This window comes from Tiliqua scincoides, chromosome 1 (genome assembly GCF_035046505.1).
Source record: "Tiliqua scincoides isolate rTilSci1 chromosome 1, rTilSci1.hap2, whole genome shotgun sequence".
NCBI classification, from domain to species: Eukaryota; Metazoa; Chordata; class Lepidosauria; order Squamata; family Scincidae; genus Tiliqua; species Tiliqua scincoides.
Window position 1 is genome coordinate 267,114,077 of NC_089821.1, and position 14,900 is coordinate 267,128,976.

At 41.3% G+C, this 14,900-nt stretch overlaps 1 protein-coding gene across 1 annotated transcript in view; it reads left to right on the top strand.

Annotated features, from left to right (window-relative positions):
- Window positions 1-14,900, top strand: part of LOC136649098 (lysophosphatidylserine lipase ABHD12-like) — a 44,914-nt gene that overhangs the window by 29,313 nt on the left and 701 nt on the right. The window contains exons 9-12 of the mRNA XM_066625524.1: window positions 2,669-2,748; window positions 4,067-4,149; window positions 6,057-6,135; window positions 14,737-14,864. Coding sequence (XP_066481621.1) covers window positions 2,669-2,748; window positions 4,067-4,149; window positions 6,057-6,135; window positions 14,737-14,864 — 370 coding nt within the window. The remainder of the gene's footprint in view (window positions 1-2,668; window positions 2,749-4,066; window positions 4,150-6,056; window positions 6,136-14,736; window positions 14,865-14,900) is intronic.

The following is a 14,900-nucleotide window of genomic DNA, read 5'->3' on the forward strand; positions in this document are numbered from 1 at the left end:
CCAGTTAATGACATTGATTCTGTTCTGCATTTCCTGTATCTCTTGTTCTGATATGTTTGACAGATTTTTCCACCTGAGCCATATCTTGTCTCAATTCCATTTTTAGGTTTTTAAATTCTTTTTCAACTGAGTCTATTTTTGATTCAATTTTAACCTGAAACTGCTGAAACAGGTGTTCCAAAAATTCCACACTGAGTTCTCTCTTTGGAGTCTGTGTTGGTGATCTTGGCTGTTTGGGTTGTTCTTTTACTTACTCCATAGTATTAACTCTTCTTCATGTTGCCTTATTGATATTCTCCCAGTTATAAGAACTTGCATTGGAGAATGAGTGAAGTTCTGTATATCTCTCAAAAGAAAAAAAAAAATCCAAATGTAGTTCCACTTTTCACCAGCAGGTGTCACTATCGGTCCAATTTGACTCTGAATTATTAAATCTATTTACAGAATTCTATGGTTTTAAAATGGGTTGTACTTCCATTCTAAAGTTCATTTTCTCAGAATTCGTAAACTATGATGTATTGCACAGAAGTAAAATATAAACATCCCAGATATTGTCATAGTTAAATAAAAAGTCATTAATCAGTAGCAAAACATCATAATAAAGTACTTGGGCCATGCAGCTGTTAGAAGCTTTTGAAACACATCTCTTCATCACTACGCTTGCTGTGCACACTCCCACATTCCATTCCTTCTGACCCATGTGTGAAACTTTCATCTAGTTCTCATTAAAATTCTTTCCTTTTATTGGCAATCTTGAATGTCCAAACAACTTCTATAAATCTTACAGTGCTTCTCAATAACTTGTCAAAAATGAAAGTAATAAATATCAAGGAAAAGGTCAGACTTTGTCTCACCACTGAAGACCCGAGCTAGATGTCTCTTCTCTCTTCTGTTGCTCAAACTAAAGAGGGGTCTCCCCAGTCTTCACCAGAAATACTGCCCAAAAGGAGCAACCTCCAAAGAGCTGTAGGTAATCTTCTATCATGCCTTTAATCCAGGGAAGTCCTCAGCTGCGAAGCTGGCAATAGCAGCTGGGGTTGAAGTCTCCTGGTGCTTTCCCAAACTGGAAAGTTCAGCCTGCCCCAGGTGATCACAACCTACTTATTTCTAAACATGTTTATCCCATCTTTCCTTCCAAAGAAATATGATGCCCAAGGCCACTCACAAGTTAAATATACAATAAAAAATTATAGTACAGTTGAAGCACAGCAGCTAAAATTACTCGGAACAGTGAAAACATGAGAGTGGTAAGAGCAATGGAAACAGTAGCAAGAAACCAGGACATAATGATATCATCACTAAACAGCAACTAAGCAACAACTAAAGCAACAGAAGGCCTAGGGAGGAACACCAAATAGGAAAGAAAAATTTTACTCCCCCTCCCCCGAAGGTTAACAGGGAATGCACCAATCTTAACTGGAAAGGCAGGAAGTTATCTTAACTCGAAAGGCACTCGAATCTTAACTTGAAAGGCACTGCCACAGAGCAAACTAGTGGCTGACGACCTGGCTTCAGACATTGAAGGTTCCCCTTCAATGACCACAGATGATGGGGCTGATTGGTATGGGAGAAGGCAGTCCTTTAGATACTTCAGTCCCAAATCATAAAGGACTTTAAAGGTCAGAGCCACTACCCTGGTTGGTTTACAGAAATGAACTGACAGCCAGTGCAGCCATTCAAGCAGTAACTCAACAGAATGAAACTACTGTGCCACAGCCACTAAAGCAGGTTGATGATCCAATACCTGCGCCATCACTCTCCCAACCAAGAGGCCCTCTGTTTCTGGATTTCGTTTTGGTTTGTTTAACTTCATTCAGTTCCCAACTGTCTCTAGGCAGCACTCCAATATTTCAATACCTTCCCTGGGATTGACTGATATGCAGAGATAGATCTGGCTGTCTACATACCAATGACACCTCATTTCAAAACCCCATATCAGCAGGGGCCAAACCCTGGCCCAAGGGCCAAATCCAGTGTCCTAGAAAAGCTGTTCCAACATAGCGCGGTGCTTTCCATTCCACACTGCAGCCTCTGTTCTTCATGTCAGATCTTCCCCCAACCTTGCACTGGCCAGCCGCTTCTGTCTCCTGTTGCCCCAGACACCTCTGTGCCCTGATTTTTGAGGTAAACTAAACCAGCCAGCATGGCTGGCCAGTGCAAGGCTGGGGGAAGATCGGACGTGATGCAGTGTAGTGTAGAATGGATGCAGTGTAGAATGGAAAGTGCCATGCCATGCAGGGACGGCTTTTCCAGGACATAGGGGTTCACAGTTTGGAGACTACTGCTCCAAATGATCTTTCCAAGTGGTTTCCAGTAGATGTTAAATAACATAGGGGACAAGGTAGAACCTTGTGACACCCCACATGTCAAGAGCCACGGTGCAGAACAAAAGCACATTCCCCAATAGTGCATTCTGGAATCTGTCTGCTGGGAGGGACCAGAACCACCTCAAAACAGTGCTCCTGAGCTGCAACCCAGCTAACTAATGCACAAGGACACCAGAATTGATAATGTTGAAAGCTGCTGAGAGGTCTACATGATTTGAATGGAGAGGTGCTATACACCAAGCACTGCTGCTCTGCAACCTCCGATTCACTCCATTGGTAGCACCAGATGCTCTGAGGCCTTTGTCACAAATGAGAGGCATTGCAATCTATTTGGTTTTCAGGAACTCCTCCAGATGCTCTGATCTTGGAGTCACCTTTTACAAACGTACCTGAAGGAATAAGGAGCCATTTCCTTTCAACAGTAAGTACTGTACAGATTTGTATGCTGAAGGTCTCATGTTCTTAGGCTGCAAACCTATCCATACTTTCCTGGGAGTGGTCCTCAATGAGCACAGTGGGACTTACTTGTGAGTAGACATGCCAAGGATCAGACTGTTAATGTTACCTCTGGCATTAGGCTTGTGTTGAGAGTTAAACATTATATAGCTGAAGTTTGTCCATAAGCAAATCTTTTTAAATTAACTGTGTTTTATCAACATTCTTGTTTCAAATCTTGACTCTTCTGCACATATGTAATGCTTTTTCCTCTTCTCCAGTCTGTAGAGACTTGATGAATTCCATTTAGAAAGTTTATTCTGCAAAAACATTTTGTTTTGTTGCAGTAGGTGTAAGTTCCCTGTTGCAGCTTCTCTTACGTTCCCCTGGGCATTGCCTATTCCCTGTTGCAACTTCTATTGCTTTCCCCATGCGTTGTCCATTCCTACTCGTGAGGGTGGCGTATGGGTAAGCCAATGAGAGAGAGAGAGATCCCAGTCCTTTAATGTGTCCCCTCTTTCTACTGACAGGACCTTAGGCTACCACACTTAGAGAGCTTCATTGTGAAATCATTATTAGTTAGAAGAACAGTTTACACATATAATTTTGCAGATTGCTGTCTTTGAAAATGAAACTCTTGTGGAAGCCTTGTTTGCCTCAATGTTACCTAGTTATGCCTGTACCTTTTGGCACTGGCAGGGCTGCAGCCTATTCTGTGTAATGTTTGATCATACAGGTAGGACTTCAGTATCCACTGATTTGGCATCCACTGTTCTGACTCATCACTGATACTGGGGTCCACCTTTAAATGCCTTGTAGCAAGGAAATAATGCACCAAAATCCTGTTTCCTACCTTGGAGCTGTTAAACCACATTGGTTAAAAACTTCTTAAGGTTAAAGATAGCTTTAAAGACCCACTTCCTGGTTTCTTGTTGCTCTGTTGTCACCCCAGAATGCATTGATATAGACACTATACCATATTCAGCCACTAGATAGGGTGAATAATGGAATCTAATTGAATAATTTCATTCCACTAGATTCCATTATTCACCTCATTGAGTGACTGAAAGCACTACAGTGTCTATTCCAATACATTCTGGGTTGACAACAGAGCAACAAGAAATCAGAAAGTGGGTCTTTAAAGCTATTTTCCGCATTTGGTATTTATTTTTTTTTTTAATCCACTGAGGGTTCTGGAACGGAACCCTAGTGGATAATGAGACACAGCCTACATTTAGAAATCAAATCTAGGAGCCTATATTTTAGAAGATGATGGCTAATATTTACCTACATTTTTCTTTCAGGTATATAGGTACTTCCCAGGATTTGATTGGTTTTTCATTGACCCCATCATATCAAGTGGAGTTAAGTTTGCAAATGATGAGAAGTAAGCAGATATTGTCTCTTTAATCTTGGTGACCTTTTACTTCCTATTCAGTTTTCCATGTTAGATACATAAATACTCGGATCTGACACACCCCCACCCATCCACCCATGAAGTCCCTGTAGCAGAGCTGACACCACCCACTATTAATGGCTAATTGTGGATTTCCCACCTTGGAAGCTGTCATTTGACCTCTGCTGACTGGCACTTTAAAAAGTGGTGTCCTCTTATATTTAGCAGGGGGGAGCAACTGGTCACCCTATCAAGGTGTCTTTTCCAGTGGCTGTTGCTGGAGTCACTTCTGCACCTTTTTTTAGACTGTAAACCTTTAGGGGATATGGAGCTAGCTAGCTAGCTAGCTAGATAATGATATGAGCTGCATCTCTGTCTTCAATACCATAGAAGACAGTGACTCATCTTCTCAAGTCCTCTAGTCAAACTAAGGAATTATCCAACAGGTACCTACAGTTGGACGTCCAATTCTATCAAGGAGTTTGCCTAAGGTCTAGTCAAAACTCATGGGTAAGCTATTTGAGCCAATGGCTATGGTGTGCTAGGACTGTTCACCTTCACAGCTGTATTTCTGATAGCTGTTACTTCAGCACAAAGGGCCAGTGAGCTGTGCACTTTGTGATCTGACCCTCCCTGTTTACTGAATTTCACTTGGACAAAGTTATTTTGAGGCCAAATACTGCCTTCCTGTGTGAAGTGATCTCAAAAGTTCTGTATCAATCAGGACCTGTCATCAGAGATTAAAATAACTCTACACATGTTAGATGTTAAGCAAGCTCTTTCTATACTGCTAGAATTGCACTATTTCAGGCAGACAACAAACCCTTATTATGCTACCTGGTCAAGCACAGTGTTTCTACCCAACATCTGGACAACTAAAAGATATTTATTTGGATTGCTAAGTAGTAAAGAAGGTGCTCCTATCCCCTTTGAAAGGGCACGCCATCTCCTCTGCAGCCAGTCTGAGAGGTGTCTCATGCCCAGAACCATGTTGATCAGCAACACCAACAACATCATTGACTTTTATTAGAAGCTATGTTCTGAACATGAGGTCAAGAGCTGATGTCTTATTTGAATGCACTGTGTTGCAGAATATCTCCTTGGAATAATAATAATAATAATAATAATAATAATATTTATATACTGCTTTTCAACTAAAGTTCACAAAGCAGTTTACAGAGAAAAATCAAATAACTAAATGGCTCCCTGTCCCAAAAGGGCTCACAATCTAAAAAGATACAAATGAATACCAGCAGACAGCCACTAGAACAGACAGTGCTGGGGTGAGTTACTCTCCCCGTGCTAAAAAAAGGAACACCCACTTGAAAAAGTGCCTCTTACCCAATTAGCAGGGGTTAAGGTAAGGCAGTAAAACTAGCCTTACCTTACCTAAGGTTTACTCCAGGTAAGGCAGTAAAAGTAGCTACTTTCCACTATATGTAACTGGAAAGAGACCACAAAGGAGAACAGATTGCTTACCTGTAATTTGTGGTCTTCACATGATCTTTTCTGGAGACACATGACTCATTTGATTGTCTCCTTTCCAGATCTGGTTTCAAGTTCTAGGGCTGACTGCACAATTTGGGCTTTTTAAACAGAGATTTTTGAACCAAGGGATGGTCTTCAAAGGAACTGAGGGATTGAGCATTTTTCCCTTGCTTGAGGAACATAACCGTGCATGGGGTTTCCTCATTCTGGAAGCTTCTGAAATTCTCTGTGCACCTACATGTGCCTTTAGGTGTTCTCCGTGCAGGAGCTATTGTTATTACTAAGCAGTGTGCCCTCAAGTTTTAATATCTAAGCACAGATAGAAGATACATTGCAAGTCTTGGGTAGTGCAAGTTACAGTGGTGAGTTAAAAGTAATCTCATCCAAGTTTGTTTTGGGTTTTTGTGCAGCGTGAAGCACATTTCCTGCTCTCTGCTTATTCTTCATGCTGAAGATGATCCAGTTATACCATTTCATCTTGGAAAAAAGGTCAGCTTTAGTCATCTTAACTCGTAAAACTGTAACTATTCTGGATGAAGTAGAATAGTAAAAAAAATCATCTCAATATACTAAGGAAGAAGCTGTGCAGCAGTGTAGCTTAGAGGGGTGCAAGCCTTTCAAGGCACTTGACTGTGCCCTCCCCCTTGCCGCCAGAGCTAGTCTTGTGCGATGAAAACTACGTGGAAGAGATGCCTCTGCATACTTTTGCCAGCTGCAAGGGGGAGAGGATTATTACCCTGACTGGCTCCAGCTGCAAGGGAGAGAGGATGATTACATGGCACAGCTGGGTGCCTTGAAAGACTTAGCAGTTTGCACCCCTCTAGCTATGCTGCTGAGGCTGTGTATAATTACGTGGAACTTATGTACTGAAACTCTGGCTACTGCTGCTGGGAGGGGAAAGCAGTTTTGGAAGCAGAATGAATTGGGAGAAGCTATTCAACCCTATGGAAAGTGAAACCAAGCCACATGTGTGCAGGCAAGCATGCCTCAGCTCACATCAAAGGTCAGGCAAAGGGGAACACAAAGCCACCAGAATGGCCCTGATCCAGTGAAAGTGGAGCTCAACAAAACTCCAGGAGGTGCCCCCCCACCATAGTAAAAAGGATAAAGACAGAAGCTTGAGCAGCTGGTAAGGTGAAACTGTTTTTTTTAAGTCTCATAAAACTAGATGGTTCCCAATACGGTGTCATTTTAAAGAGTGGGTCCCGGTGCCAAAATGTTTGGGAACTTCTGGCTTAGTTCAGCACAGCAGCATCATCCGCATAAAGTAGGATGGGGATGTGGGTTAAACCCAGCTTAGGGCTATGCCCATTTGTGTAAAGAGGGAAGGTGTCAAAATGCACCCCCGCTTCACACCTTTTTGACTGAGATTCTAGGTGTCAACTTCCCAGTTGATGTACAGTTAACCTGGCAGGTCTTTCCCAAGTGGAGCCTTCTTATGAGGGCTAACAGCCTCTGGTCCATCTTGAGCCTGGCTAATTTCTCCCATGGCAAAGCTTGGTCTAATGAGTCAAATACTCCTTTTAAGTCTAAGAATGTCATGTACAGTTTTTGCTTGTTGCTCTTAGTATATTTTTCAATCAGGTGGGCTAAGACAACACAATGGTCTAGGGCACTGGTTCTCACACATTTAGTACCAGGACCCACTTTTTAGAATGGGAATCTGTCAGGACCCACCAGAAGTGGTGTCATGACTGGAAGTGACATCACCAAGCAGGAAAATTTTTAACAATCCTAGGCTGCAATCCTACCCACACTTACCCAGGAGTAGGTCCCATTTACTATTATTGTTAAAAGAATATACATAGTAGCTTGTTAAAATTACAGGTCTGTAACATTTCTCCAAATGCAGTCACATACCATGGTAGCATCAAGTCTAGTATATTCAAAATAAAATATTGAAATGAATGGGGACCCACCTGAAATTGGCTTGTGACTCACCAGTTTGAGAAACACTGGTCTAGGGTTGAAAACCCCTTAAGAAAACTGACTAGGTCCAGGCATCCCCTGAGAAGACATCCAAGCAGATAGTTTAGCCAAAAGATATCTTGCATAGATCTTACCCAGAACCGAGAGCAGACTAAAAGGCCAATAATTAGATGGATCTTGGTAGTCTCTTTCGAAAATAGGAACCACCACCACGTTAGTCCATGCTTCTGGCATCATGCCAGTCTGATCTATCATTGTAAAAAAAGATGACAACATGAAGGCCCATCATTCGGGATCAGTTTTCAAAACTTCTGGATGTATCAGATCTGGGCCCGATTATTTATCCAGAGCTAGACTGAAGGATAAGGTCCTTCACTTGCTCTGGCGTGACTCAGGGCCTCTGAGTCTGAGAGGAATTTTATCAGGGGGTACAAAGTTTCTTTTGGACTCCTTAGCAAAGGAGGGTTGTGAAACAGAATGGCGGAGGGTGGTGATGGGCAAGCAGAATGGGGGCAGGGGGTGAAACAGCATAGGGAGAGGGTGGAGACAGCTGGAAAAGTCTTTGGAGCCCAGGTCTACCCACCCATGTGGCATTGGCAGCTAGATACAGTAATACGGAAAACCAAACACACTCCTATATCTCTCTAAAATCTTTTAAATATAGAAAATCATGCAGAAAACATCGTCATATTTAGGCTCACACTAGAATGGAAAGTGTCCTGTGTGCTTCAGAAAGTCCTTCTGTAGTCCCACAGCTGTGTCCCTGAGCTCTTATATGCTAAGCTAAGTGGATCAACAAGCCAAAGGCCAGTAGCAGGCCAGTTGCCTCCCAGATTTGACACTGTTTTAAGGAGTGTCTTGTATGCATTTCTCGGCCCAGCATACATGGCTTGCCAGTAGCAGTGATAGAAGGTAATACTGAATGAAGGGTGCTATGCCATTAGGGCAAATGCTTAATAGGGGAAATGCTTAAAAAGCCTAAAAGCCACCCCATTTTCTCTTAGGGAAAAAGCCTGGAAATTGCAAACTGACTGTTCTGCTAAGAATTGGCAAAATGTCAAGGTTGCTCTTGGCAGCATGACAAGAGATAAAAACTTAGAGGTACAACTTATTTTGGACAAAGGCACTTGTTTTGAACATAGGGAGGATGGGAGTAGATGGGGGATACAGGGAAACTCCCATTAAGGCTCTCTGTTTACAAGGCACACTAAAGGCAGATAACAAATGAGAATGTCCATCTTAGCAAAACAGTTTGCAGTTTTAAAATCATTATTCTTTCAGGCTTTTTAGAGCAAAGGACAGTATTACATTCATACAAATACTAGAAGAGTTATATTAGTAGGTATTGACACAAAATCTCATAGAAGTGCCAAAGAGATCACCAAGTCTGCTTGCCTGTCAATTATTCTTCAATGCTTTAAATAGTTTTTGTCCTTAAGGTGTAACCAACATATATATAGACATATAGTGGCTATCATAAGAAAGTTTTAAGCCTGATTTCATTAAAAGGTTTAATAAAGCATAGAAACACACAGAATGGTGAAAGCCATTTCAAGTTAAAATCATAAGTCAGTCTCAGAGAAACAGCTTAGAAGGCAGTTTTGCTAAAGGTCACAGGCTTAGGAATTTGGGAAAGTTGCTTCTCAAAGATAAAACTCCTTTTTGGCAGCAGTAAGCGGGCAAACAAAATGTTGTGAATGAGAGAAACATATGGTTGCAAGCTTAAGCTGTTAGTAGCAACTGTTACCCAGCACATGTCTGATCTTTGAAGCTAAGCAGGGTCAGGCCTGGTTAGTACTTGGATGGGAGACTGCCTGGGAATACTGGGTGCTGTAGGCTATACCATAGTCTTTCGAGACTGAAGGTTGCCAACCAATAGGGAAAGCTTCATTTGGCAGGCTGGAATAGGATTTTTAGCTAAGCAAAGATACAAAACATTTGCAGAAACAGGTAGAAAGGAGATAAGCAAAACATCCATGAGAGAGCCTCTGTTTGAGCTGCAACCGACATAGAGAACTGTAATTTGTTTAAAAGTAAATGAGAAAAGGATTTCTTTATACAATGAAAGTTTGGCTTGTTTGTATTAAAATATATGAAAGTACACCACTATAGATCCCTTAAAGCTACTCAAATAAACAGGTCACAAATAGAATTAAGGCAGAGAATTAAAAGCAATTTAATTTAAATTTAAAGGACCTTGCTTAACAAAGGTTGGCAGAAAGCCCCACGGTGTTTGTTGGGAACAGAAGAAGGAATGTAAGAGAAATAACATAGGTGGCTCCTTGCAACACATGCGAGGTCATCTTAATCTTGCGAGAGAGATGTGTGCCAAGAAATAAGGTCTAAAAACTTGCCAAAAGGCCAGTTCTGAATAAAAATAAGGTTACAGTGCACTCTACTGGTTGTTGAAAACTCTGTGTTATATATGTTTAAATGTATAATTTTGCCTTATTTGGAACCTGTAACTTGAAGCTCACCAATCAAATGTCTCTAAGGCTATCTCCAGCCTGTCCAGAGTTAGCCCCATCTATGATGTCAAACTTCAGCCAATGAGAAGTTCAGACTCTCCAAACAAAGGACCCAAAATGTTATAAAGGGTCTGGTTAAGATTGAAACTTGCTCTCAATGCTTTGGACAGGAGTCCTGTGAGACGCCCGTTGCTGGCAACGTAATAAAGGCTTGCAGATGATCACCCTGACTACTGAGTCTTGCTTTTGAACCTTGTAACACCTTGCAATAGCAGCAGTAACTGCTATCACTATTGTGGTAGTGTTGTCAGCATCCAGTGTGGGCAACAAGTCTGAGTAGATAGGAAAATGTAAGATCCCAGGAAATTTCTGGGGCCGCTCCTTTGGCTCTTGGGCCCGGGTAGAAATTACCCCCTTTACCCCCCTTTCCTAGGCCCTGGTGTGGCTGGTAGACAAAATGGCACTTCCTGAAAATTGAATTGGGGATGTAACAATTTCTAGCCTCTTCTGTTGGAATAGAGTACTAAAATAGAGACACCAAGTTTGGGGGGAAATAACCATCAGAGCAAAATTTGATTTCTGGATGGAATCTGCCCAAAACTGTTTTGAATTTTTATGGTTAGCTGCTTTCCCCATTAAGCAAGAGCATCCTTCTGTTTATTTTCTTAGATCAACTGGTGTAATTGCTTTTTAATGGCAAAGTATGTATCTGGGATCATGGGAGCCCCAGAAAGTCAGTACTGATTGTAAACCTTCCTGATTTTTGAGTTTCACAGGGTCCCTACTGAACCAAGGAGATGACTTTGGGTTCTTTTTTGTAATCTTGCTTTTAGAGTTAGAAGTTAAAGAAAGTGAGAAATAGGCTATTAGTGCCTCATAGATTTTAATAGCTTCCAGGAGGTCTAACTTCAGCCTTACTCTATAATTTAGGCAAGACTCAGGCTGTAATAACTTGCTTGCCTTTTGGCTGATTATATTATTTCAAGAGATTTTTGTTGTTGTTGGATTTCGTAACTGGCCCCACCACATTTCATATTTATCGTTAGCAGTATTGGGAAATAACTCATTTAAAAATCATCAACTGTGAAATCTATAACATTGGCCCTAAGGGAGGAAGGAATAAAAAAATATTCTATCATGCTGGATCCCTTAGTCGAGAAACGTAAATTCGCCCAAGTTAGTAAATTCAACAAGTCCATTCAGCCAAATCTTACTGAATTTAACACAGAAACTGACTGTCTGAAGACCTGCTGCATTGTGTTGTTTATCCTTAGAGCTTCTGTCCAGAATTAGGGAATCCAAGAAAGAGTCCTCCATATCGATATCAAGAGCTTTAAAAAATACAACATCTGCTTTGCCAACCCTGGCATTCATATCACCAACAAATAAACACTCTATGTTGGACAATCTTCACCCAATTCCTCAGCCAGCATGGACAAAAAACCCCAAAACTGGAGGATATCAAAATTATTCCAACAGGAGGGACATACATGTTAACTACTATTATTGCGGTTTCGCCGAATATCAATGTGACCATTTGAAAGTTATTGTTAGTCTTCTTGGTGGCAACCCATTCTGTGTTTATTTTAGTAGATACAAGAATGGCTAATCCAGCTTGAGCCCAACCTTTGGCATTATTTTTATAAGCAGGAAAAGTATAAGTTTTGAAATCCTTGACCTGAAAAGGGGTCAGCAACCTTGTCTCTTGTAAAAAGACAACATCAAAACCACCCAGATAGATCAAAAAGGCCTGGTCACTTGCTTTGTTCCACCAGCCTGCTATATTCCATGAGAGAATCTTTAAAGCCTCCAAAGAGGTAGGCTTTGGTGGAGCAAGTAAAAGTCACTCTTCTGAGAGGCTCTGTACCCCTCCATCTGGCACATCTGTCTGAATACATCTGTTACTAGAGTGTTGAAGCTGGGTTCTAGCCTCAGATTCAGCCAGGATTGGTTCTGGAGTCACCCCATGTTGATCTTCACTATCCCCATGTGGGGAATAAACCTGGTGAACGTAACTATCAGTAAATCCTTGTGATTAGAGAGAGTGAGGGAGGGACTATTGAAATTGCACTGAGAATTAGAAACAGGTAGAGTAACTGAGAGTCAAGAATCTTCCAGACATTTAGCAGTTCCATTCTAACTATGTTCAGCTTTCCAATTATCTTCTATCCTTCATCCATTGTGAGACCTCTGAATAAGTTAATCACTTCTGTAGACAGAAACCCTTCATCAATATCCAGTTGAAACAGTAAGTCCAAAGACATGATGCACTCACTTTCATCATTCCTTCCATTATTTGGAACGGTCTGGGACTTCTCCTTTCTGTTGTCTAATACAGCCTTCTGGGTAGTAATAAATGGTGTCCCAGAGGGGCTTTCTTAACTCATTCTGGGACAAGCATCTCATCCTATAGCTCCATTATTGAATCAATGATCCTCTCAGTACATGCTGGTGGAGACAACCTCTGCTTCCTAGCTATTTCTAAAGGTTGATCTTTAGAAATAACTTTAAAAATAAAGGTTGGTGGTAAGATTGGTCTCTTGTGGCTTGCTCTCTTCTTGGAATTTTTTTTGGGGGACTTCAAGGCAATGGCCTCATCAGAGGGAGGGGGATTATTGAGCTGCATCTTTTCCATCCCATTCTTGCAGTGACAGGCTGCATCTCTTCCCTTAAAAGAATATCAGCCACTTCTGATGTTGTAGCAGATAGCAAAGAATTTTCTACACATCAGATAGCAGTCTCCAGTTCAGATATTTTAGTTGTTAGTAATGACTTAAAGCCATTGTTAAGAGGTTGGAGGAGACTTTGTTCACTAGCAGGGGAATTTCACTGCTTATCAGTATCTGGCTGCATACCCAGATGAATTGACCTTGGGACCACAGATTAAGTATGAATGAATGTGCGGCTATCTCCTTTATGTTAAGAAAGTTATGTTTGGATCATAAAAAGCTCTTCTAATAAAAATATTAAAAGATTTTAAATAAAAAAATTTTTTAAAAGCACTGCCGAGACTACTGTGTCGTTAAACTTCAAAACCAATCTGGTCAAAAAGGGAAGTTTAGGTAGTCTTTTGAATGCAATCAAATCAAGTTTCTCAGCTGAAACACCCAGCAACTTACATAATGACTCCACAATTTTCAATTTACATGACCAAAGTTCACCGGACTCTCCTCATTTAACAGCAGTACTTGATTGCGCAGTAACTGATAGGAGGTTCCCGTGCTAAAAGGTCTAATTACATTGAGAGGCTATGTCCTATTAGTAATCTTTCTGTTACCACCATTTGACATTGGTATGTTCTGTAGTTGGTCTTCCTCAGGTTGAAAATTGAGGGCATCAAGAATCACACCAAGCTGATGGAGAACAGAGTTCAGTTGCTGAGAGATGAGGACTGTAGTTATGCTGTGGTCAGCAACCAAATTTAGCAACTGATTTACTTCAATCCCAGCATCAGCACAGGTCCCTTCATTTACCACAGAGGGAAATATTTTAAGCTTTTTGTAGGAAGACTGGTAACCCAATCCTATGCATGTCTTCTCATAAGTAATCCCTTTAGAGTCAATGGGGCTTACTCTCAGGAAAGTGTGGATAGGATTGGGCTATAAGTATTCCCGGTGTTTCAGTAATCTCAAGAATAGAAACAGTTGGAGATAAGTTTGTCCGATTGCTAGCTTGGCTATAACATTATGTCCAGAGGAACACCTCTGCTGTTTTTACCTCTGCATTGAAATAGAGTTCCTCAATCAAACTCTCTCCAACCCAATCACAATATTGGAGACAAAATAATTTTAAGAAAAGTACTCTCCACTTTGCAGCAGACTCTTGTAGTGCAAAATTTGTAAATCCTTCTGCGATTTGACAGGGAAACCCAATAACTTCAAGGATCACAAGAGCGGCAATCACAGGTAGATGTTAACAGGAGCCATCTTGAAGTCCCTCCTTCTGGCTTAGTGACTCCCCCCAATGCATTATTTGATTAACATTACAATAATTTCACAATACTGAACAATTGCATCTATGGAAAAAAATATTGTAAAGTCAGGGTTCACTGTACTGCAACTAATTAGCATTAAATGATTTAGAATATGTATCCTTAAGGACGGTGGCATACAAGTGGAAAAGTGAGGTGTCCTGGGTACCAGGCCAGAAGAGGGTGCCGTGGGCCACAATGTGGCCAAGTGTCACTCCAGAGTTTTAAAGAATCTTCTTTAAAGAAGCAACTCAGCTGAGGTTTAGCAAGAGTGGCACCCTCCCTGATCCGGCCAGATTGCGAAGCTGCCTCCTCCTCCTCTTCATGTTTCAGTGGTTTCATGTTCTGGCTGCCGCCCCCTTCCTCCTCTTTTGGAGGTTCTCATAACTCAACTAGATCCTCCAAAGGAGGAGGGGTGGGGCAGCAGCTGCATTGCGAAGCCACTATTGCCTCCTCCTGCGGGAAACTCTGGAAGTCAAATGATATCTCTGCCCTATGCGCTGCTACTCCTAGCAACACTGCTGCTTAAGGGTATATTCATGCTATATTGGAGTGAGAAACTTTAGCATGCACAAAATTGCTCCTTAATTAGGTAAACCAAAATTGGCTATGGAAGTGAAGAACTTTACTACTCTTTGTATAATATTTTTAAATAGTTGGGCTACATTTTTTGTTTTGTTAATTTGCCTTTGTCACCCATATTCCTTTTGTTACTCATTACAGCTGTACAACATTGCTGCCTCATCTCCAAGTCTCCGTGATTACAAAGTACAGTTCGTTCCATTTCACAGAGACCTAGGCTACAGGCATATATTCATCCACACGAGCCCAGAACTACCTCGAATATTGCGGTAATTAAAAGAGTATTTAAAAAGACAAGTGGTAAG